The sequence below is a fragment of the Palaemon carinicauda genome, chromosome 1, assembly GCF_036898095.1.
Source record: "Palaemon carinicauda isolate YSFRI2023 chromosome 1, ASM3689809v2, whole genome shotgun sequence".
Classification (NCBI taxonomy): Eukaryota; Metazoa; Arthropoda; class Malacostraca; order Decapoda; family Palaemonidae; genus Palaemon; species Palaemon carinicauda.
This window is the reverse complement of record NC_090725.1, coordinates 266,388,520-266,414,299: the sequence shown is the minus strand read 5'-3', so window position 1 is coordinate 266,414,299 and position 25,780 is coordinate 266,388,520. Positions and strand designations below refer to the sequence as shown.

Sequence of the window (25,780 nt, the reverse complement as noted above, 5' to 3'; positions counted from 1 at the left end):
ATTTCTATGTTTTTCATGTCCTTTGGCAAAAGGCTAAACGCGGTGAAACAAGAAAAAATGGTGCACACAGCGCTTTCTGGCAGTAACCATTGGTGTTGAAAAACATTTGCTACAGGATAATCTTCCTTTAATGGCCCAGAAGAGTATGTATTAAACCCAATTTATTGGCAATTCTCATAGTGAGATAAGGCACAGCACCTTTATAATTATGGAAAAGCAAAAAAAAAAAAAAAGTAAGTACTGTAGTATCCAGTTTTCATTGTAAGAAGTAGAATTTAACCTTTAGCCAAATATACGTTGGTAGTAGAAAACTCCGAGTTGAACTAGACTCATCACGAAAGAAGAAAACTATGACCGTCTCGTTAGTCTGAGCATCCAGACTCATTTCTATTACGTATTCCTCTCCGAGAAGAAGAGGAACCCTGGATGTCGAGACCATGTTGCCGGAGACAAGAAGATAAGCAGCGGAGCATTGCATTAAGTAGTGACGAGAGGCTCCAAATATCCACCAATCAGCGACGAGCGCTGCTTATTTTGAGCAACCTATCTTGGTATAAATAGGAGATGCACATGAGTTATTCATTTACTTGTAAATTTTATCCGTTAGGAAGGATCGTTATATCGGAAACCAACGCGTCAAAGTTTTAACACACGACATACCGACTGTTTTTATAGCTCCTTTAAATGTGAAGAGAATAAAAGTGACCATTTAGATCACGAAACAACCATTTTCTCGTACCCTTATTTTTTAGCTTTAAGAATAAGTGCTGAATATGCATACATGTATTTATGTTTTAATGTATGTATGTTTGTTTGTTTGTATATTTCTATTGTTGATATTAAAAAATGTAACTTTTCTTTACCATTTTGATACTATTTGTCGCAGTTAACTTTGAATCCAAGTAGGAAATTACTAAAGTTCTTCAATATATGGTAGATTTCAAACCCTCGCATATTAGGTTAGATTAATCTGACTCTAACTAAGCGTTCATGGGTTCGAATTTCATATGTAATGTAGGGTGTTTCATAGTTTCATATATTTCCCCTCTTGATCTTATGTTTGGAGTAATAAGTATATCTAGAATGATTATGAAAATCGGTAATTTAAACAGTCATCGAGGTTATCACAAATGCACAAATATGTAGTGAAAGTGACTAGCTCCTGGTTGGTGGAATTCATGTACAGTACTCTATTTAAAATAGGAAACAATATATCAGAGTACCAATCTTAGTCCTTATCATGTAGCATCATATTTGATAGCTCTCTTCTAATTTTCCTCATGACCACTGTATACTGCTCATTATCAAGTTGCAAATCGACTATTGATATCGAATTCACTTTAACCTCTCTACAACCTACATTCGAATCTCTGGGTGTTTGGAGTCGAAGATGACAATGACTTTCATATGTTTAATCAAAATACCACATATTGCAAATATGGTAAACTCTCTCAGGGGAGATGTTTCTATTAAGACGTGGCCAGACATTTAACAGGAGGACATTTGGCCGACGAACTTCTAGCTGAACGGTCATTTAGCCGAAATAAAAAGGCATTGGTCAAAAATTTCCAAGTGGGAATAGTAACGTCAAATACTTTATCATTTTACTGCAGAAAAAATACCATGCCATTCTAAAAATGCAGTATACCGTATGCTATTAAGTATTAATAAATACACATATTTCTGGAAAACTGTTTATATTTCTCAACGATTGACGTAGGCCTTGTGTTTGATTTTTTATTAAAAATGTTTATTTGAGGAACAAAAAAAAAAGAAAAAAAAGAATAAATTACAGTAAGATCTGTGTTCTTAGTTATTTAAAGATTGTGCGCAACTGATCTCAGAAAATCTATTTTTTTTATACTCCTCATATTTCTCAATATTAACATGAGCCACGTATTAACGATCTGACACTCCTTTGATGATCTCAATTCAACCCCTGAATTTACCATCTTAATTGCTAACTCCAATTTGACTGCTCTTCTCTTAGCTTTGAAACTAAACGACAAATAGAAGGTTGAGGTGATTGTCATTCTGTGTTCAAACGCCCTGTGCTATCCCTCTAGAGTCTAGAGAGTTTGTAGTTCGAGGAAGACCTTGTGTGGTTCTCTCGAGTGTTCCGCATTACTAAATCAGATAATGGCCTTCCTCGTCTTCTACGTTGAATAACATCAATCCATGTTGCTGCAAAATAGTCAAGAAACCCAGACATAATTTGATATATCAGATCAGTGCTATAAAACATTTATATTTTCTTCATCTGTATCCTGTTTATGGTATTAATTGTAGCTGTTTTTGTAAAACATTTGGTTTCAGCTGTCGATTAATTTATTACTGCTTCAGTACATGCAAGTAATATTTTAGTAAACAATATGTTCCGTCGTATCAAACTTCTTTATATATATATATATATATATATATATATATATATATATATATATATATATATTATATTATATTATATTATATATATATATGTATGTATGTATATATATATATATATATATATATATATATATATATATATATATATATATAAAGAGAGAGAGAGAGAGAGAGAGAGAGAGAGAGAGAGAGAGTGAGAGAGAGAGAGAGAGAGAGAGAGAGAGAGAGAGAGAGAGAGAGAGAGAGAGAGATGTATGCGGCAGAGCCGTAGAGTATATAATAATTCTTCGTGAATTTTAGGCTCCATGTATATGCAGTTAAATTTCTCTTGATAGCAACAAGCGAATTGTACTTTTTCAAGTTTTATCAGCTATTTTAATCTACATAACACGGTAAGAAAATAAAGGTCATAATTTGCATAATGATTTCATTTTGCACGTCAGTGTTGAAATTCCATTTTTAGAAAGGTGCCAGCTATTTTTTTTTTATGTGTAACTGGTCTCTTTTAAGGATTAGGACAAATATTTTCATAAATAGCTGAAAATGGCAAAGGCAGTGTAGTCATTACGCATTGGGTCGCATAGGTTCCTAGCTGATAGGCAGAGCCCAAGATTTCTGAGAGACAATTAAGGAATACAGCCACCCGTTCCTACCATGAGACATCTGGGATGAAATTCTCGTTATTGTGATTTGTAATTAGTGATTTAGGTTGTTAATTTACAAACGTAACTATGGAATGGAACCAGTTTTAGAACGTCTCAAAACTCAGTTTGCCGAATTGGATTTATTACTAGCATTCAATCAAGTTTCGGAATTAACTGTAACATGAATTTGAAGATCGAGTCCACATTAAATGGAAAAATGTATAAATTTTTTATGACTTGTTCTCAAGTCTAACTAAATACTTCAACTGTAGTTTTGGTCTGTAAGTAACATCTTGGCTATTATACCTTCACTATGTATCCCTTTCAGAAAGGAAAAATAAAGTCCATTGCACTTTTTTCATCTTAGATATTAGATGTGAAATTCTTTAATTCAAATTTGGTAACTATGATAAAGTAAAAAAGAAAAAGAGGATTGACCAACTATCATTATTTTTCCGGAAACCAAACTGACCTGAAAATATTAGTATTTTCTATAATTATAGTATAATTATTGCGTGTTATTATTCCCAAATTCTGTCAAATAATATATTACCGGACATTGCTAAAATAGCAGGGCACTGAATTATCTAACTCAAGTATCAGATATCTGCTAGAATGAAACCTATCTGAACATTTTGTAGTAAATATGATAACAAGAAAAATTTTCTAAAGATGCTATTTTTTTATTTACCCCATTTTCCCTGCTATGAAAACATGAAATCCATATTGAAAATTTCTCATTTAAGTGTAATCTTCCATACAACAGACGAAAACAACATTTGAAAGAATTTTCCTGTAAAGATTTGTAACATTGTTTAAAAACGTCCTTGAGTGTCAAGGAACTGGCAAGAAGAATATATATCAATTGGTACAATTCATAGAAAAGCCATATAGAATCATTTGTTCTATAGTAGAGTGAAAACAAGATGAAATAGCATTGTCTCTAGAAGCCCATTGTATTAGTACAGCTAACAAAGGAAAGTGAAGCCAATTTAAGTCATTGTTTATATACCCTTAATCCCTTATACATACAAAGGTCAATTCGTTTGATGCAGGATCTCCAGAAAAGACAAAGCTGCTCTGTATAAAGTCAGGTAATATAATAACCTGTGAAGCACCAAGAATAGTAACCAAAATATTAATAATTTGTAGTTTTTCTCTTCTATACACTGGAAATGTGTGGATTACGATTGAAGGTATATCGGGTAATAATTCATTTAATATTTTCGTTTGTTATCTGTATTAATACAGATTTAGAGAGATTTTTAGAGATAACGTTATTATATCTTATTAGATCGATGAATTTTATGTGATTTTTCATTAGGCATTATGTTTTTTCTACTAGATTTGACTCTATATACATAGTTGGTGTCCCTTTACACCCATTTCTTTGCTCTTGTTGCCTAAGTAAAAGGAATCACAATGCTGGCATTGGATTCCATACACCATGTCAGTAACTTATAGAAGATATTGTTGTTATATGAAAATATTACATTTACATCTGCTAATTCTTTATAACTACAGTGTGACATGATTTCCTTGATTCCCTGACTATTTTTGTTATCTACTATAATTATTTTTTCATGACTCGTAGAATAGCGTAATGCTTGCAGGAACTGTGGTGTGAATAAGGGTCTTTCCATATGGGCTTCATATCATGAAGAGCAATATTAATAAACGAGGTTAATTGTTGATTTCCGGGGCTTATTGAATCTAGATTGTAATGCACCATATCTAGAATAATTATAAAGTGAACTAGCAGCCATCTTTTCCATTTTTACAAGAATATAAAGTAAACATTCATTATAACAAGGTTTAACTCCTGCCATATGCAGCCTTAATCATATAATTTTTAAACTAATTTTTCATATGGCTCTTCCTGTAGCCACAAGGAGAGGGGGTTGGGTAGTGGGATTGATTAATTATGTTGTGGAAAATAAATTGGCCTTATATTGAATAATCTAATACTCACGGATATTTGAAAAAATGATTTTATTTTTCGCAAAATAATTTTTATTGCTAATTATATTTATTTTACAACGTTCTGACGCTTTTTAGAAAGATATTGTATACCTTATATTTAAATGGGTTAATATGAAATGTATATATTTCAAAATTTTGGGGGCATATATACAGTAGATAATATTCAGGTACTCTATCAATTCGTCATCCCATTTATGTGAATGAAACTAAAGTGTTCATACGTTAAAAATTAATGCTCCGCTGTCAGAGTATGAGCAAGAAAGGCTTTTGCAATTATTGGTTCCCTTTAATGATGTTACAAGTGAAGGCAGGGGGCTGTCGGCTGGTTATTATTTAGGTTGAACAACATTTATCAAGCCATTGACCACAGCATGTTACTAATCGTATTTGCGAGAGCTATCGACCCATCGGTGTATTAACTCTGCGGTGTCCCTCCGCCATAGTTCATTAACCCTTGCTTTTGTTTTTCCGAAACTTCCATATTTCTAAACACAGTATGTGCTTTATTCTTCTTTTACATATATATATATATATATATATATATATATATATATATATATATATATATATATATATATGTATATATATATATATATATATATATATATATATATATATATATAACGTTATCTTTGGATGTTCTAGTGCGCTGTAGCTAAGGACTTATTTTAAACATTTAATAGGCATGTATTTGTTTGTGATAAATAGCATGTTTTTAGCATGAAATCGTCAAATAAAAAAGTTTTTTGATACGAATAAGATTAAATAAATGTTGAGAATTTACACCAACTGCGTTGTAATCTTTGGGAACTGAATGATTGTATAAGACTTCTTCGTTCATAAATCTAATTCAGGAGACTTGAATACACTTGGAATATTGCAGCATTCAGACTAGAATTTTTGGGTTGGGGGAAATTCGGCATTAGAAAGCATTTCACCGGTGGTGGTGGTAGCGTAGTATATGATGTAAGTTGTTATGGTATTTTATCATGTTTATTATTGTTGGGAATAACGTTTGTGGATTGATGCATGTTAATTGCATCAGTAATAATGTAGTCTGTATTTATGATAATTGTTGCTTTTAACATCATAATAGATTATGATGATTATTGATGTTTTGTGTCAGCAATAACAATGAAAATTATGGAAGTGTGATACACCTATGACCATTATTTGCGTTAATATGTGCTCAGTCTATATTAAATTATTTAAATATTTGTTATTTTCATTAATGGAAGGAAAAAAAGACACCAAGAATTTATTTCAAGAATAATAATTGCCATCTTTTTATCTGGATGCATTTGATGTAGCGAGAGATGCCATAAAGAAAATAGTACAGGAAATGAAATATTTAGAATAGGTTTTTATTAAATTTCTCATATTTTATAGAGAGACTTTTAGATTGAAAGCTTCCAACTGTTACTTCATCCAGAAAAAGGCCGATTCATATCAAAGGCAGGAGCTGAAAATATGATAGCGGTGACTCAGCAGAGTTGGGACTATTAACTCAGGGGAAAGGCCTTCTAGGTAGAAAGGGATCTGATACTAGAATGTATTGTGTCTCTAGGGCTGTTTGATACCTACACGGTTGAAGTAATAGTGAAAGCAACTGAAAAGCCAGGCTTACGTCATATTTTGATAGAGAATAAGGAATATGACTATGAATAGAATTCGAAGTGGCGTATGATTTTTTATGGTGGTATTAGTTGGCATCAAGGATGATTCTATGAAGATTGATGAAAAGGCTCTAGTGTTTGGAAAAAAAGATGAAAGGTAATATTAGGTAGAATAAGGTTAGAAGGGCAAATAAAAACAAGAAAGGTAGAAGAATGATACAAGATTTTGATGGTGGAAGATTTGAGGTATTTATTACATGCAGATATTTGATAGCAAATTTAATTGATAATGATGTGGTAAGTAAAACCGAAGATGGTAGACTGTAATAGATAATGGTAGGATAATTGAAACAATAGAGCAACCAGTGGCCAGTATACGAGGTAAAATCTGTCCCATAATCATAAAAAACATCTGTTTAGCGCGAGGGATTAAACGCATTTGTTAGAAAGAGACAAGTGATGCTAACAACGGTAACAGTTGGTCATTTTAAGCTTTAATTGTGGTACTTACTTAGCAACAGTGGAAGGAGACTGATGATGAGGCCAACGTTCACCATTGTTGATGTTATATTGTAGCTTTAGAAGAGACTCGGCAGTTGATACGTACGTTAGACTGATGTGCTTCTGTTTTTATTTTATTTTTTTCAGCGAGGGCCTTCAAGGATAATTTGAAAGAGAGCCATCTCTTCTTTGTTACGCCGTGCACTTTATATAATATATATTATATTTCCTTTCGTAGATCATGTAGTCATCTTGTTTAACATGGGTTGGTTAAAAAAAGTATTTACACAATTAGTTTTTCAGTATTTAACTTTTTCACTTTGAAGGTGTCCTTAAAGTTTATATTATCTCTTAGAAATCCATTTGATATTTGGTTGGGTAGCTTCATTGTCTGATGAATTTTATGCACATTGAAATTACGATTTTCCTTTTGATAACAATTATCAGAGATGCCTAGAATCTTCGTTCCATTTTTGAAGCTTTGCTGCCCAAGGTGATCATCAGACCTGCAATAAGAAAGGACGCAGTTTGATTATTCGTTACGCATACGTAAAAAAGTCTTATATATTCTCATAAAAATATGTAAAAAAAAATTCATTTTCTGAAAATAGCATACTGGTATGATCAATATATTAAAACTAGACTAAACAATCTTTCTGCATCAACGAAACTTACAACGACAAATGATAGCAGTGAAATATTTCAAATAATCAATAATTTTATTCTTTTATGTATATTATTATTAATATAAAAATAGTTTTTATTATATATTGTTATTTAATAATTTTTATCTGTCATATGATCTTAGCCCCCTTTGTCCTGCGGACGAAACTTCATTTCCTCTTTATTTACCAAAAAACTAGTGTTTTGTCTCCAGCAATAAACTGTATGATCAAGTTGTTTCTTATCTGCAGAGGCTATGAAATAAAACTCATCTTTTATAAGTGGTGTTGATTTATCTTCACCATGGTAATTTATTATTTTAAAGTGATGACATAATGTTTTTATATTTGTAACAATATAAAATTACGATTTCATGCAAGAATTCTACCTTCATACATTTTGATTGACATTACCCATTTCTTCATATTAAGTAACCCCAAATGGATGTCTGCCTTTTCGTTTACATCTTCAATTTATGCAGCCAGACATAAATACCATGTTGAGTATTTCGTATTACTAATTTATATCTATACTAATGCAATACGAACATTTTGCAATATTACTATCAGGACGTTTTTTATCGTTTTGTCTATAATTGGAGAAAAGCAATTAAGCGATGCAGTTAGTTTTTATTTATAGCTGACTGCAGATCTATTAAAGTTTCCTTCAAAATTAATTTTGGGAGATAACTTAGGAAATTGTTATTAATATTTATAAAGTAAACTAGTTAAGCGCATTCACATCCTAACGTAGTGAGTACTTGTTTTTTCCATTTTTATTAAATATGAATACCGAAATTTCATCGTTAACATTGCTACAATATTATTCATTAATAACATTAACAGCATCATCAACAACAGCAATATTAATATAGCACCTATTAACACAAGGATTAAAACCAATTAGTTTGCCGTAAGAAAACACCATCAAGATCCAGTTAGTAAATGTAAATAGGAATTCCACTTCCGTTTTGGATGTTTCCTTTCACTTTTCTTCACGTGGTCTTTCGAGAGTTATTTGATTAAAGACAACATAGGTATTTATAGGCCCCCAAGAGGTCACATAAAGGTGACAATTGCTTATTTGCAGTTAACGGTTTTTTGTCAATATGGTTGGCATTGGAATAAAAATAGATAATAATAGAGTTGATATTAACTAGTTACATTCAAACACTTTTTGACGTGCATCCAATGACGATTGCAGTGTTGAAAAAAAAAACGTTGATAAGGCATCCATCTTTATTTTTATGCGCGTTGCTTACTGCAAATGCATTACATGGCTTCCAACCCCCCCCCCCCCCCTTATGAAGCAGACATGCATTTGATAATGAGCGACCTGGTCTAAAGAGTCATACTGACGGCAATTCATCTTGCTGGAGATATGCAGATTTTAGGCAGTCAATGGTGATTCAATCCTCTTTAGTCTTCCCCACGAATGTTGAGGAGGAAAACTTTCAGAGTACAATAAATGACAAGCAGTGGTTTCCTATATGGGGGCATATGCGGTGGCGTGAAAGCGGCTGTGCACATGAAGATATGTGTTGTGCCGTGTAGGTAATTCATTATGTATTTATTTTCTGTGGGCTTGTATGTAGGCACAGGAGTTCTTTGGACGAGGTAGCAGACGCCAAAAAAATGTCTGCAAGGAGGAACAATGGGTTGCATATACCATTTCAGCTCCTAGGGCATCTGTAGTGTCCTTGGAAGTAATCTTAAGCCTTAAGAGGCCCTAGGGAAGTTTTCAAAACAAACTTGACTCTCTGCAGCGGGACATCAAAGTTACTTCGAGGGTACGATGGAAATGTTCCGGTATTCTGTTGGCTGCAGGGTTGTAAGTGGTAATCTCATGTAGAGTATACTGGAAAGATACCCACTTTCACCACTAATTGATTGCCAGAAAACCTCAAATCAATCAAGCAATTACAATTTAGAGGTGAAAGTGGTACCCCTATCAGAAGTAATATGCTTTAGGATGTCAAATCTTCCTATCCGTTCGGAAAGCAAAGCAGCAGTACATGAGGCAGATGTTGCGTCATGCATGGGGATGGCTTCAGGACAGCAAGTGGAGCAATTGATGAATGTGAAAAGTTAACGTTGTCCTTGTAACGTGGGTAGGGGTGCAACCCCATCATCGTGAATGTTGGCTAAACAACACTGAGGATAGTGAAAAGTGCCCACAGCGGAATCCGTGTCCCAATGTACTTTTGAAGTTTTACATGAAATACAAGCACGGACCAGTCCTTGGCATCTTTAGTAGTGCCTTTCCATATGAACTTTGACTTCAGTAGCTCTACAGTAGATTGGTGCGAGGGGTGTGAGAAGCCACAGATCAGTTGAAAAGTCTGTCAATGCTTGGAGGCAAATATCCACATGCATGGCCTACCACTACTGACGTCACAGAGGAGGGTAGCGTTGTAGTTATCTAGTGTAACATCTTCCCATCAGAGAGATGTGTGGATGTCTTCCACGTTTTCTATTCAAGGTAATTTTGATGGGCTTCTGCCAAGTCTTTGTAATCCATTTTCAGATGTACGGTGGCCAGCATGATTGTGGAAATGTCAATGGTAACAGAAGTCAGTTTACCATGGACGTGTTGAATGGTACAGTTCTATTCATAAATGGTAGAGATGTTAGCACTGACTGGTGGCCCAGGCATTGGACTGATGAGTGAAGGCATACACAAGTGGCATGTGACCCGTACGAATGACGGAAGACGGGTTTTGTAAGTAGGAGAAGTAACGGACAGCCAGATACACCGCTATTAGTTTGTGGTCGAAGGTAAAGTAGCTGGATTCCGCCTGAAAGATTTCTACTGAAGAAGGCCAAGGGGCAGGGCAATTTGTTGATCATTTGTTTGAGTACTGGTCCAACAGAAACGTCACTGGTATTAGTGGAGAGTAGGACGGGTGTAGTTGGTGTAGGAAAGGTGAGAGCAGTAACATTTGATAGGGTTTTCTTTGCGTTGAAGGGGGCCCCACATCAACTTTTTTTTTTCTTGCCCTAGAGGGAACATTACCAATTCTCTACTAAGTGCAAAAAGAACCACTTCCTGCCAACTTGCAGAAAGTAACAAACAACGTAGGAGTTAAGAAATTAGTCGTCTTTATTAGAAAAAGAAAAAATGCCATTTAGGTCTACACCTCCATAAACATCAAGGTCCATCAAGAATGGCTTAATATCACCGGACCAAAAAACTAAACTAGTTAGTTTAGTGTCAGGAAAACAGAATTGAGGCAGATCAGGTTTATCATTACTATGCTTACTGCCAAATATATCAGCTAAAAGGTTTGTCTATTCTTTTGGCCAGTGAGTGACAGTGACAGGGCCATCTGGTTCAAGTAAATGTACCTGTATTGTACCAGAAAGGATTTCCTCTATAGTTAAATTGTATTCCATTTTAGTTGAAGCATAAACTTTCTTAGCAACAGTTCTTAGCTGAATATAAATATCCAAGTCAAATCTGATCTGTTACCTTTCCAAAAATAATAGGCCTTCTGCTTCTCCAAATAAGCATATCTGCAATTAACTTTGAACCAGGGATGTCTTTCACTCAGAATTTTAACACACGAAAAAGGATAAACCCACCAGTTATGTTGACCATATTCTCATTTAATAGAGCAGCAAGTTCAACACAGACAACTGGGACCAATTCAAATGCAGGATATTCAGAATGTTATTGCAGTCTGCATGAGATATTATATATATCTTACATGAGTATGACACGTCAATGGCAAGCTGCTCAGTCTTAATTACTAACGAAACCAAGACATGATAAGACATCCCAACTAGAAAACCAACCTTACTTGTTATAATACCAGGTGAGTCATTATATACTAGGTCCAAGCAGTTATCAGACCTGTGAGTAGCTTTACTTATGATTTGTTCACAGCCTGATTTAGAGGCAAAAGTTCAAAGCTCTTGAGCCAAGGCGATCGGTAGGAGAAAGATAATTTAACCACTCTCTATGGTGAGTGTTGAAATCACCAGAAAGAACAAAAGAGGCCTTTCTACCATCTTGTATCTAAGCCATAATTATAAGAAGACAATCGAAGATAGAACTATCCAAGTCTGGATTGATACAAGTTAAAGCTTTTATAACTTCCACAAACTTTTATGATCTGAATCTTTGACATCCATATTCATAGCGGTACTTAGGAGATGTAGGGTACGCAGTCCTAATATACACCTCCATTCCTCTTGCCCTACAGTAGGAAAGCATCCCGTTTCAAAATTATTGGTTTCTTAAGAATTGGAATAAGGATCCCAGATGAGTTCCTCAATTGAGAAAGCAAAGTTTATGAGCGTAAAAGAATATAATACTGCTTAAATTTCTACAAGCCTCTGTCTATTTTTATTCAATCGTAGATTATATCAAGATCTTTGGTATCCTTTTCATGAAGAAATCACCATTCAGGATAAGAGTTGTTTCCATGTGACTTATTATTTGTTTTTAAATGGTCTATGAACTTGAATCAACAGTTAAATGTATAAAACTCTAGAAATTGAAATAAATAAATTTTCAACTCTAAAACTAGGACCTCATTTTATAGACTTCATCGATAAGTAATGTGGGGAGAAAATCCACATTCTTTCTTTTTACTTCAGCTTGGAAAAAATAAATTCTTAAAAATTTAAAATAAGGTTTACATTTACAAACTTAACGATTGAATCTCACAGAAAATTCCACAATGGTCGCTTAATGCATTTAAGGCCCAACAGCAGCCCATCGAATCCCTTATACACATTATTATTATTATTATTATTGTTATTATTATTATTATTATTATTATTATTATTACTTGCTAAGCTACAACCCTAGTTGTAAAATCAGGATGCTATAAGCCAGGAGGCCCCAACAGGCAAAATAGTCCAGTGAGGAAAGGAAATAAGGAAAAATAAAATATCTTAATAACAATGAAATTGAATAAATATTTCCAATATAAACTATAAAAACTTTAACAAAACAAGAGGAAGAGAAATTATACAGAATAGTGTGCCCGAGTGTACCCTCAAGCCAGAGAACTCTAATCCAAAACAGTGGAAGACCATGGTAGAGAGGCTATGGCACTACCCAAGACTAGAGAACAATTGTTTGATTTTAGATTGTCCTCCTAGAAGAGCTGCTTACCATAGCTAAAGAGTCTTTTCTACCCTTACCAAGAGGAAAGTAGCCACTGAACAGTTACAGTGCATTAGTTAACCCCTTGGGTGAAGAAGAATTGTTTGGTAATCTCAGTGTTGTCAGGTGTATGAGGACAGAGGAGAATCTGTAAAGAATATGCCATACTATTTGATGTATGTGTAGGCAAAGGGAAAGTGAACCGTAACCCGAGAGAAGGATCCAATATCGTACTGTCTGGCCAGTCAAAGGACCCCATATCTATAGCGGTAGTATCTCAACAGGTGGCTGGTACCCTGGCCAACCTACTACCTATAACACCTTTATGCTCCATCTGGCTGTCACTCATGATTTAGCCAGAATTAGATAGACGAATGTTTATGACGGAGGACCAGTTTTAAACAGTAATAGTTTGTGTAATTTATATATATATATATATATATATATATATATACATATATATATATATATATATATATATATATATATATATATATATATACATATATATATATATATATATATATATATATATATATATACATATATATATATATATATATATATATATATACGTGTGTGTATATTCACTTATATATGTATGTATATGTCCTCTTCTGAGTATAGATACCTTAACGAGGTGCAAGGGTTTGTGTATCGCCATGATCAGGTAAGCTGTATTAGTCAGGGCCACCTATACTAGGTTCGATTGCTATGAGCGATCAGACTAAAGTCTCCCACCATCACCAATCGGCAGTGGCCCATCACCAATCTGTATTGGCTTGCGTGGTGAATAGATATGGTGTGAAGAAAATGGACCACTTGGTGGATGAAGTGAGTATTTTTTTCATTTTGCGTGGAGGATAGAGTCAAATTAAGGCAGAGTAGAGAGGTTTAGTGGGCTTGAAATTCTTATGAAATTCAGTGTTGTAAAATTATATATGGAAGTACAGATTGCATGTACAGACCATTGAACTATTATATCTTCAGTGTAAGTGTATAAAGTGCCTATTGGTGAGGTTTTCTGGGAAGGTTGCTCCTCCACGAACCAGTTATTTAAGTAAGGGTATAGAAGTAATCATTATCCTGTTTTCAATTTACAGACACCCGTTTTCTATAGAAATGGCTTAATGTTGAAAAACTTCACCTCTACTGAGTACTGAGAAGTGGTACGAAAAAGAAGGATATGAATAAAAAATAATTCTTTCATACTTTCGTTATATATATATGGAATGCTATATAATATTTTTTCGGTGATATTCTGTCATTGAAATTGAGTTGAAATCAGGAATATTGCTCTGATGAAAATTCATCAAATCACAATGTTAATTCGAATAGGAAGCTCATGGAATGCATATTTCAAATATATGAATTTCAAAAAAATAATTGTTAGACTATTGGAGTGGGAGGCTCTAGGTGAGGATAAAAGCGGCCCTTTTTTTTATGCGGAAATAATTCATATCCTTTTTCTATATTATGCAATCCATTACAAACTACTTATATTTAATAATTTTCATATTCGGTTGGAATAAGTAAGCAGCAGAGTAACCAGTTTGCTATAAATGTGGGTTTAAACAAAAATATATGTTACTTGGTGCTTGCTTTATATCATTATGGAGTGAGTTAAAAACAGAGAAATTAGAAGAGACAGCCGAGTAAAAATTAGAATATAAAAGGAATGTGGAATGTTTGGAAACTATGCATTACTGATTAACGATAAGGAAAAACTGCCACAACTAGTGAAGGAGTTCTCAGTGTTTGTGAAACGGAAAAGTTGGAGGTAACCTTCAGATAGAGTAAGGTTTTAGGGTGAATAGAAATTATAAAAATGGTGAGTAATGGGAGCTATTGACTAATCAAGGTGATTGAGAAATAAGAGTATATGAAGTAAGAGAAGATGTGAGTCTCACAATAGGTGCAACAATAAACATAAGTTATGTACAAAGGACTAGGAATTGTTGACCCCACTCTCCTTTATGGGTTCTAAATCTGGTTGTTGAAAGCGAATAAAATGAAAGGGGTTTGTAGTTGGCTTTTGATACAAACTGTTTGCTTAGATTGCGTGGATTAAAAAAAAAAGGCTGGATTGGGCGAGAAATTAGTAGATATAATGGATATTTCTCTGTATTTTTGCATAAACTGATGTAGGAAGACTAGAGAGTGGAAGATTTAAAAAAAGAGCTTATAAATTTTAAACATTAGGATGGAGCACGAGAAGAGAACGTGGAAAGTCCTGGATGTATGGTTAATGAAACATGTATTGGAAATGAAGGTCCCTAGTATTCACGAAAGCCGAGAATATTTGTAAGATAGTCAAATAGCCTCTGTGTGTAAGGGGGATTCATGCAAAAGCACCCTTGGAGATAGCCCTTCTTAGAGGAATCAACGCAATGCTGATTATATATTTATATATATATATATATATATATATATATATATATATATATATGTTATATATATATATATATGTTATATATATATATATGTGTTTTATATATATATATATATATATATATATATATATATATATGTATATATATACATATATATATATATATTTGTGTGTGTATGTATATACATATATATGTCTATATATATATATATATATATATATATATATATATATATATAATAAATATATAAATAGATATATATATATCAACAACATATGTAGCCGTTTCTAGTCCACTGCCGGATAATGTCAATTCAGGTCAGTTTTCATCGTCACGATGGCCATTGCGGATTTGTGATAATGGGATTTTTGTCTAATCGCTCACAGCAATACGCAAACACTTTCACCACGTTACGGTATCCCCACTCAGGAAGGGATATGCATATATATATATATATATATATATATATATATATATGCTGTATATATATACCTGTATATACAGTATATATGTCACCCAAAACGCTGTTTAAGGATCACCACGCCTAAAAGGTGGCTAAGAGTAGGGTCGGTTGCTATATACAACGAACCATTTTAGACCTTTCCAATGAGCCCAAGAACACCTCTCAATTGTTTGTGGTCCCTGAGATACATATACCCCTTATTTTCGCGTCCTGTCCCTTATACCTTAATGTAGTGCACTGATCTTCTGCACCGCCATACTAAGGACCTCGAGACCCTTCCAACAAGGCTAAGAACACCTTTAACTCCCTGTGGTTGCTGAGATACCCATACCCCGTAATTTAAGGTTTTCGCGTCCCTACCCCTAATAGGGAGTTGTATGCCCATTCTCACAACCCTATACGTCTCAGGACTTCGAGATCTTTCCAAGGAGCCCAAGAACACCTCTTAACTCTGTGCAGTTCTTGAGATATGCTTACCCTTTCTTTTACAGTTTTCGCATCCCTACCCCTTATAGGGAGGGGTACTCCCATCGCCACATCCCTTATATGTCGAGGGACCTCAAGACCTTTCCAACGAACCCAAGAACACCTCTTAACTCTTTGTGGTTGCTGAGAAACCTTTACTTTAAAGAAGTCTATGGTTTATGGTTTTTTAAGGTAAGATCCCTAGGAAAAGAGAAGTGATTGTTTTTTTTTTCGGGGTGGGGCCCCTTTCCAACCCCCTTAATATATATATATATATATGTATATATATATATATATATATATATATATATATATATATATATATATATATACATATATATATATATATATATATATATGTACAAATTTTGTATGTGTACGAATAAATGTATTTATTATACACTCTATCATGTCTATGTCTACTGATAGTAAGAGGATAGTCATGAGGAGATACAGTATAGATCTATTTATGCTGTATTTGTATTTTTCGAATTACTTCAATACTGATCATCCCATACTGTTAAAGCAAATGTATTTTTCTTCATTGGCTTCAATTACCTGCCCAAAATTCACTAATTGATCGCCATGGAGCTTGAATGAGAAGACCATATTTTCAAACGTTCGCTTAAATCATTGTTTGTTCAACGCTAACGTGATGAGGAAGGAGTTAATCTCTCAAGCAGTCTACTGAGTCTTTAGGTAATGCATAATTTTTTAGCGCTGCTATTCTTCTTAATTTCCTCCCCAAACTTTTATTTCGTTGGAAATTTGTAGGTATGATACTCTTCTTCTTTGTCTGCATCTTTTCCCACTTCTATGTGGGCTCGATGTTGTTCTGATTATAATTACTGACCATAGTTGTTTTGGCTAATTTTTCATGGCCGGATGCCTTTCCTGCTGCCGACCCTCCCCATTTACCCGGGCTTGGGACCGGCACCAAGTTGAGGCTGGCTTGCCCCCCTCAGTGGCTGGGTTTTAGAAGAAGTGTATCATACCTACAAATTTCCAGGTGTGATACACAATTAGCTGATTATATATCTCAAACATTTCATACTTCGACCTATAGGTCAATTTAAAAATCAAAATTTGATTTATCGACATGTTATGTTTTCTACTTCTGATGAAACCCTTTCAGTAGGCACAATGGGTTTGTGATTATTTTCATTTCTTTAGGTCGTAGTTCCCGTCATTATCGAACAACAATCTTTATTGATTATATTGATGTCGTTAATGAATAATATAGCATCTGTTCTTCAGATAAGATCGATTTGAAATCTGGTTCAATCTACTCTATTATTTCTAAATTAAGCGAAGTCCAGACTCATGCATGAACTTCAAACTCTGGTGACCTATTTCGTAGCAAGTAAGAATATTAGTGATACACACCAATAAATTCATGTTTCACAAAATTGTCATATTATATCTCACATTTTGGGATACAGTGTGTGAGGGTAGTTTATGCTTTTGCAGATTAAAGAGAATGATTAAGTGACTTTTAGATTTATGATTTAGAGACTTAGATTTTGAAAGTAGAACTCGGGTATTTTTGAGAGCCACAATACCCTTTTAACCTTTCGATTTCATCAAACTTTTACGACCCATAATGCTCAGCCTTAAACCAATCTTGGTATGGCGTTAGTGCTACCAGTGCACTTCACGCGGTTCAATGTAGACATTAGTTAAGAGTCCTTGCGCAGTCTTTTTGGGCAATAGTTTATTTCTGTTCCATTTTGCTTTCAGACCTCTTGTAGCTCTGACATCATATTGCACGTGTGGGGGTATTCCCCTAGGAGTTGGACCTTGGCGGGGACTGGCCTCCCCGCCCCAAGTGTTTAGCCGTATGATTCAAATTCCATAAATTCAATTCCAAATGAAGGATTCGAACCCACTCACGTTAGACTAAAGTGGAATCCATTTTGCCTCAATGACGATTCATGATCTAATAAAACTGTCTGAATCTGATGGGTCATTAGCATATGAATTATCGTTAAATAGGCTTCAGTTTCGAGCAATTTTCACATATTGTATTATAAGGGTATTATTAAGCATATCGCCATGGAGGTGAGTAGACTTCTTTTTATATCCTATTGATATAGATTCTATGTATTTTGGTTTTCTCTTTATTGACGATTGCACACTGCATTCATTTTCGTATACGTCAAGATTTTGAATGGGCAATATATCAATACCTTCTGTCTGTCCACTGTGACTATTTCATCATTACAAAATCAATGTTAAAGATATTATATTGATTAGTCGTCCAATATCTTAGAGACGAGAAAAATACTCCTTAATTGGGAATAGATTAGGTATTGGAAATTAGCCAGGAATGTTTAAAATTTTAAAGACCACATTGAAAGCTTAAACATTCACCAAAGGCTTTCAGATTATAATAGAGATTAAAATGAAAGCGAGATATATAAGTATATCATCAATTAAGAAGCAAAGGGAACACGTCATTACATCTAAGTAATGTTTGATTTGCTCCTTTTAAATTGTATATCATCTTGATTACATTTCGCAAATGTCAATTTTTTCACTCAAGGATGAAAGGGCTGTATTCGAGGAACTCCGCTATATCAACATCGTGGTGGTATCTAATAAGGAGCATTATTACTTCAGGCTGCGATGAGCAAAGCTCCCTTTTCTCTCAGGAGATGATAATGGGGGTATTAAATCACCAGGTAAAATCACTCCTCTAATGATGATTAATGTCCCAATTAGCAATTACCTATCATCAAAATATCTTCGCGTAATTTCATGGCCTCGAAAATTTAGAAGGAGCGATTAATTCTTGAGGCAGGGTTACACCTAATCGATTCTCCAGTGCATGACAGAGTTTATGGTGTGGTTATACGAGAAAAATCTGACCTGGAAAGCTCATGCTTCGAAAAAGTGGGGGGAAAAGTGGCCGTGTTTTGAAAATTCTTTTAATTAGGCTTGATAGACGTCAATGTAATAAAATCACATTCTTGGCTTATAAGATACTGTAATTACAGGTTGCTTATTAAAGCGAAGAAAATAGAGAAGAAAATAATAAGCTAAACATATAATTATGCTTTAGGTTCGTTAATAGAAATAATGATGATGAGACTGTCGTTAGTGCAAATTTTTAAGACAAACTTGACGTTATTATTTCTTTACTGCAAAATGGCTTATAATATGGGAGATTAGAAAAAAAAATCTGTGTTTTGAGTTGGAATAAAAACATGTTTCATCACCTCCGCCAACGAAGTTTAGGAAGGTTATGTTTTCGCCCTTGTTTGTCTGCTTGGTTGTTTGTGAAAAACTCGCTGGCCACAATTTTACTCATTGAGTAGTTAAACGTTTAGGGATTAATTGTTATGTTGAGACGTGGAAGTGATTCAATTTTGAAAGATCTAGGTCAAAGGTCAAGGTCGAGCAAGAGGTCGACCGAATTAACCCTAACTTTAACCCCAAGTTCGCACATGGTCGTTAACAGGTTTCGAGAAATAAGCTGCCATAGCGGAGGTCTGTACTCTCAGAGTGCTTTTCCAGTTTAACTATGCTTTATTGCTATAAGGTGCGAAATGAGATTTTATCCTTGTTTTCTTTAATATTTTTGTGGACGAGATATCTTCACCATTATCTGGTTTATTGCTTTCTTATATCCGTTTAGAATATTCTTTACATTCTTTTATAGCATTGACAAGTCTCTGTTGAATAGGATATCAGAATGATTGATCAAGTCTTTGCCATAATAATTCCAAACATAAAAATTTTCATCAGTATTCAGAATTATTTTTAAGAGTCTGTATTGGCCTTCGAACTTGTTGCAGATGTCGTCAAATCTCTTAATATCATCATTGATAATGGCAGTGCTTACCACGGCCAACCACCCTGGTTCTTTGCTTTCCTCAACTGCAATTCCATCGTCCAATCTATCACATCCTTCAGTACTACATCTCTCCTTATAGGCATCGGCATCTTAGTCAACACCATTCATTGGAATTCCTCGTGAATATCTTCGCCTTCCGGCTCAATGTCACCGTCGGCATCACACCACTATTAAAACAGATTTTGTCTCAATATTTTTCTACTATTCTATTATAAATCGTGAAGACCTGCGTATATACCACCGTAGATAACACTCAGACATGCTATATTATATCATTACCTTCAGGATAACGAAAGTAAAAAAGTGTTTCTACGACACCGTGACCTTTGATTTTAAGATTAGGTAAAACACATCTTAATTTTTTTCCTGTATGTATTGATCTTTTAAGAGATTATGAACATAGTAATTTTTTTATGCATTGCGAGCTTTTATTCGTAGTACACACATGCACACACACACACACACACACACACACATATATATATATATATATATATATATATATATATACACGTATATATTCTTATATGTTTGTGTGTTTGTGGAAGAGCTGTGTGAATGTTGAAATTGTACGAAAATTAGAGGTAAAGTTTGTGAAATTTTTGTGTATTATATATGCGACAAGATTAATTGTAGGAGTAACAAGTTTGTCGATACGTAGAAGTGATCGAAAGCTTAGTTTAGGTGAAAAGATGAAACGGGATCTTTAGATTAGTTGAAAGAATGGACAATGGTTGGTATGTGAAAACTCATGGAATTTGAGAATTTTGCGATGGGAGGTTGAACGAAGAATTAGGAAGTGCTGATTAAAAGAAGTTTTGGAGGAAAGGGACATTGATGTCAACGAAGTGAGAGTGCACTTAAGATGACAATGAAAAGATTCCACTGTCTCAGCCACATTTTACACCTTCAAATAACCATGAGTAGTGTATTAAATCCCATCTTTTATTTAATGCACTCTCTTACTTCCTTGTTATTTTAGCCCTCTCAAGAATTCTTGTCTTCTTTTACCTATCATTTTGAATGCAGCACCATCTAAGCTTTTTGCTCGTTCCACCCAAAGTTTCCGAGTAATATTAATTTTTTGTCAACAAGTTACAGATAGACAAATCGATCTCAAACCACTCTGGCTCATCTGGTTTTCACCACATTTTTTCAGTCACTGGTTCTTGGTACTCTACACATAATTAGAAGACCCCGGACATCAAAAGCTTCGCTTAATTTTTCTATTTACTTTCAAATATCACATTTCCTTTTCAAATTGGCTCTTTGGTCACTTCATACATCACTCCTTTAATGTCGGTCTATTTTCCAAACCTTTTGCATAGACTCTGGTATCTTCCTTGATTCTCGTTTACAGTGGGTTTTCCTTAATTCTACCATGATCCGTTATATTTACTCGCAAATACCAATATAAATCAGTTATAATTACTCTAAAAAAAATCAACGACTTCCATTTTTAAACTATTTTGATATTTATTTCTCAATCAACTGGGTTTCACTTTCATCATTTTAATTTTGCTAACTGCCAGTTTCAGCTCTCTCCTCTTACAATTACTTCTAATATCTTCCTTTGCTTCTTTAGTTCTGTAAGTATCTCCTCACTATCTCTATTAAACACTGTATGATCTAGAGGCATCTTTCATCACACCACTCTCAACCCTTTTTTTTACCTACAACTTCGTTCTCATATATTTTGTCCTAGTTTTATACTCTTTGTGTATTTTTATATTCTCAGCATACGTTTTGGATTATTTAGCCTCATTATTATCCCATCTTCATTACTATCAATTTTAAGTTTTATCCTGTGAAGGATGAAAAGTTCCAATTTTCTTCTTCTTCTTCTTCTTCTTCTTCATTCAAACTTACCAGACCGAGTCAGATTTGAGGCTGATCCTGGAACTAGTTATATATTTGAAGCAGTGTGGAGCGTGGTTCGTCCTTTTCATCTTCTAGACTTATTACGTATCATTCTGAAAATATCATCGTGATGAAGTCTCTCGACTTGTGGAGAGAGTCGGAAGCTATATGATGATTCAGTGATGATTTGTTAAATCAGTGATACGCCGTGACATTTCTTCTCGTAACCAATGAAGTCTTGCTGATGAGTTTCTTGTAAATCTAATATTAATGCTAATGCCGTCGCCAGAGGCTGCGGCATTTCTTGACATCAGTTTTCTTCGAAGTTTCGGAATTTTTTTTTTCTTATCGCATCGTTATTATTATTGTTAATTTATTTTTTTATGTTATTTGTATTTTTATTCTTATAAATCATTAATGTAGTAGCGTTAACTTGTAGCATTATATTTCTTGAATATCTTCATTTATATGATTAAGGCAATTTTTGCTGAACGTTAATGCTGAAATATGCACCGTAATAGGCTGATGTAAATCAAATTCAATAGAGGGATCAGGTAAAGGAAAAATAAAATCGTAGAAATATTTTAGAATTGGCTCTAATATCTATGACATTTAAAGGTCACATTTAGTGGTCCGTACCTCTTTTAGAAATATGACAAAGAACTTTCATTCCTTATCGTTTATTTTTTCATAGTTTTCCATCATTCCTTTTAAATCCTTTACCTCTTCCTTTTTTATTTGGTTTCTTGAACGTTTTGGTTGGGATAATAGATGTATTTGAGTACAAACGTACTTCTCTACATACACACGTGTGTGTGCTCAAACCCTACACTCTCGTAAATACACACACATACCTACACACACACACACACACACACACATATATATATATATATATATATATATATATATATATATATGTGTGTGTGTGTATGTGTGTGTGTTTATATATGTATATATATATATATATATATATATATATATATATATATATATATATATATATATATATATATATATATTTGTATGTATGTATGTATGTGAAGGATCTAATTTAGTGTTGTTACTTTTTTTAATATTTTATTTTGATTAGTTATTGCGTCTCTTGTAGCTTATTTATTTAATTTTGTCCCTTCCTCATTGGGCTTAATTTCCCTGTTGTAGCCCTTTGACATATAGCTCGAAATAATAATAATAATAATAATAATAATAATAATAATAATAATAATAATAATAATAATAATAATAATAAGTGTGTGCGCACAAAAATTTTCTGAGAATGCTATTTGTAGACTCAACATCATAATCATCATCCTAAATTTCATTCCCTTTATAATTTCATTAGAATAACGCGCTGGAGGTCCTTTTAGTGAGGACATCATTTGCATAATGATTTAGTTTGATTTTCTCCGGGTAACTTTTCCGACGGTTTTAATTGTGCTTACGTATGCACGAGATCCACGCTTAGTTAATTGCACCCCCGAGTGTGTCTTCATTTTTCTTCGGATTCAATTTGACCTCGTCTTGTATCAAAGGCTCCTTCCAATTATTACTTAGAATGAAATTATTACATTGGATTACTGTGAAGCGAAATGCCACCCTGTAAGATGTAACGTAATGAATTTATTTGTATTTTCTCTTTCTCATTTTAGCTTTTTTGAATTAGCTTTCCTGTATGTGTGTGTTTGTGTGTGTGTGTTTACAGTTGCTGGTAGAGGCAGATTTATTTATGTTACTCAACATAGCAGGACGACATTTTTTTTCGCAATTCAGCATCTCTCTTCTTATCCTTAGGCCTTTGAGTCTTTTCACCACCATTCTTTACCACTGGTTGCCTCTTAGTTTTCAGTGAAGGCTTTCATACAAGCCCATAGCTGGTACCGAGTCGGGAAACCACCTCCCAAGGTTTCACTATTAGTGGACTTCCTTAGTGAAAATACCATTATTATTTGGTAAAAAATACCAAACTGCCAGAGTAGGTATGGAATGCGTTTTTATACAATATTTTCATTGGTTTCAAGAAAAATATTAATTCTTATTGAAAAAGCTGACATTTTCCAAGATGGCCACTTTGTACCAAGTAACATGATATTGGATAACTTAATAGTTACCTAGTAATTTGATTAAGAAATCAAAATATAGTCATGTTTTCATATAAAATAAGCGAAATAGCTTCCAAAAACAATTTTAATATCTGTAATTTCGATTTTTTTTTTCATAAACGAGTCTGCTATATTAAGTATTTGTTTTAAGAATATCAAATGGATGAATTATCCATGAAGCTAAAGTTTTTTTTTTTTTTATTAAGAGTAATTTAGAAGGTGCACACTACTATATCCTAAGGATATGAAGTTTTACTATACAGAGATTTATTGAAGTACTTTAGATATGATATGGTTTTAACTTAGCACTTGAAACCGTTTGTTCCAAAAAATTAGTGGTTACATCTGCGATTACATAATTCTATGCACGGAAGTCCAGCTCTAGAATAGGAACAACAAATACGATTTCCTTTACAAGAAAACTTTACGATAATAGAACTCATTACAGCCCCTGCTATTGTTACCCTATCAGTTACCCAAAAGTCTTTTCACTATCATGAGGCCAGTCATTTGGGGATGATATGGTTGACTGCATATACAAACTGTATATCTATATCTATCTATCTATCTATCTATATATATATATATATATATATATATATATATATATATATTACTTTCTAAGCTACAACTCAAGTTGGAAAAACAGGATGCTATAAGCTCAAGGGGCTGCAACAGGGAAAGTAGCCCAGTAAGGAAAGGAAACAAGGAAAATGAAATAATTAAAGAACAGTAACATTAAAAGGAATATTTCCTTCATCAACTATGAAAACTTTAACAAAACAAGAGGAAGAGAAATAAGATAAAATATTGTGCCGAGTGTAATCTGAAACAAGACAGTGTAAGACCATTGTATAGAGACAACAATTTTCAAATTTTGGAGTGTCCTTCTAGAAGAGCTGCTTACCACAGCTAAATAGTCTCTTCTACCCTTTCCAAGAGGAAAGTGTCCACTGAACAATTACATTACAATAGTTAACCCCATGGGTGAAGAAGAATTGTTTGGTAATCTCAGTGTTTTCATGTGTATGAGGACAGAGGAGAATGTGCAAAGAATTGTAGATTGTGGATGTACATGTGGCAGCGCTTACCTAATACTGAATATTTCTTCTTATCTTTCAAGCATAAAACTCTTTAGAAAAACATGAATACTGTTATGTTATTCCTTGTAATTGGTTTTGTTGATATAAAGAATTGCAAAGTACAAATAATTGTAGATAAACATAAGTTTCAATTATAATTGAAAATTAACAAAGAAATTTTATGAAATGGATCCCCTGGTTATATAAGAGTCCCAAATATCTTGAAACGAAAGTTTCTTATTTGCAGGGAGAACATTGTGGGAAGACACTTGTATATTCACTAGCGGTTGTTGGATGCAGCAACACAGTTGCTCTCCACAACCCCCCCCCCCCCCCTTCAACCTTTCCCCTATAGCTGTTTTCCTGGTGAATAATTGCTGATTTTGATGAAATCGTATCTTTAGGACATCATAAGTACGCAGGTTCATATATTTTTTCTGTAAACGCTCTTTTCCTTTATTCCGTGAATTATCTTATGGTGGTGGTGTACCACTGTCATTCCTGTGATTACAAGGTTGCAGTGCTTGAAACTATTAGCAATAGACTCTGTTACTCCATTGGGTACCGAATCGTGTCTGCTTTCTGTCTTCAGCCAACTTAACCCATCAGTTATTACTTTGATGAAGAAACAAAACTAAGTCAGTGA

The 25,780-nt window shown here is 33.8% G+C and overlaps 1 protein-coding gene across 3 annotated transcripts in view; it reads right to left on the bottom strand.

The window, feature by feature from the left end:
- LOC137656033 (uncharacterized) overlaps positions 1–25,780 on the bottom strand; it is a 215,094-nt gene that overhangs the window by 145,850 nt on the left and 43,464 nt on the right. For all 3 annotated transcript variants that reach the window (XM_068390212.1, XM_068390227.1, XM_068390220.1), the window contains exon 2: positions 7,140–7,635. In XM_068390212.1, the coding sequence (XP_068246313.1) occupies positions 7,140–7,185 (46 nt within the window). In that variant the 5' untranslated portion in view covers positions 7,186–7,635. The remainder of the gene's footprint in view (positions 1–7,139; positions 7,636–25,780) is intronic.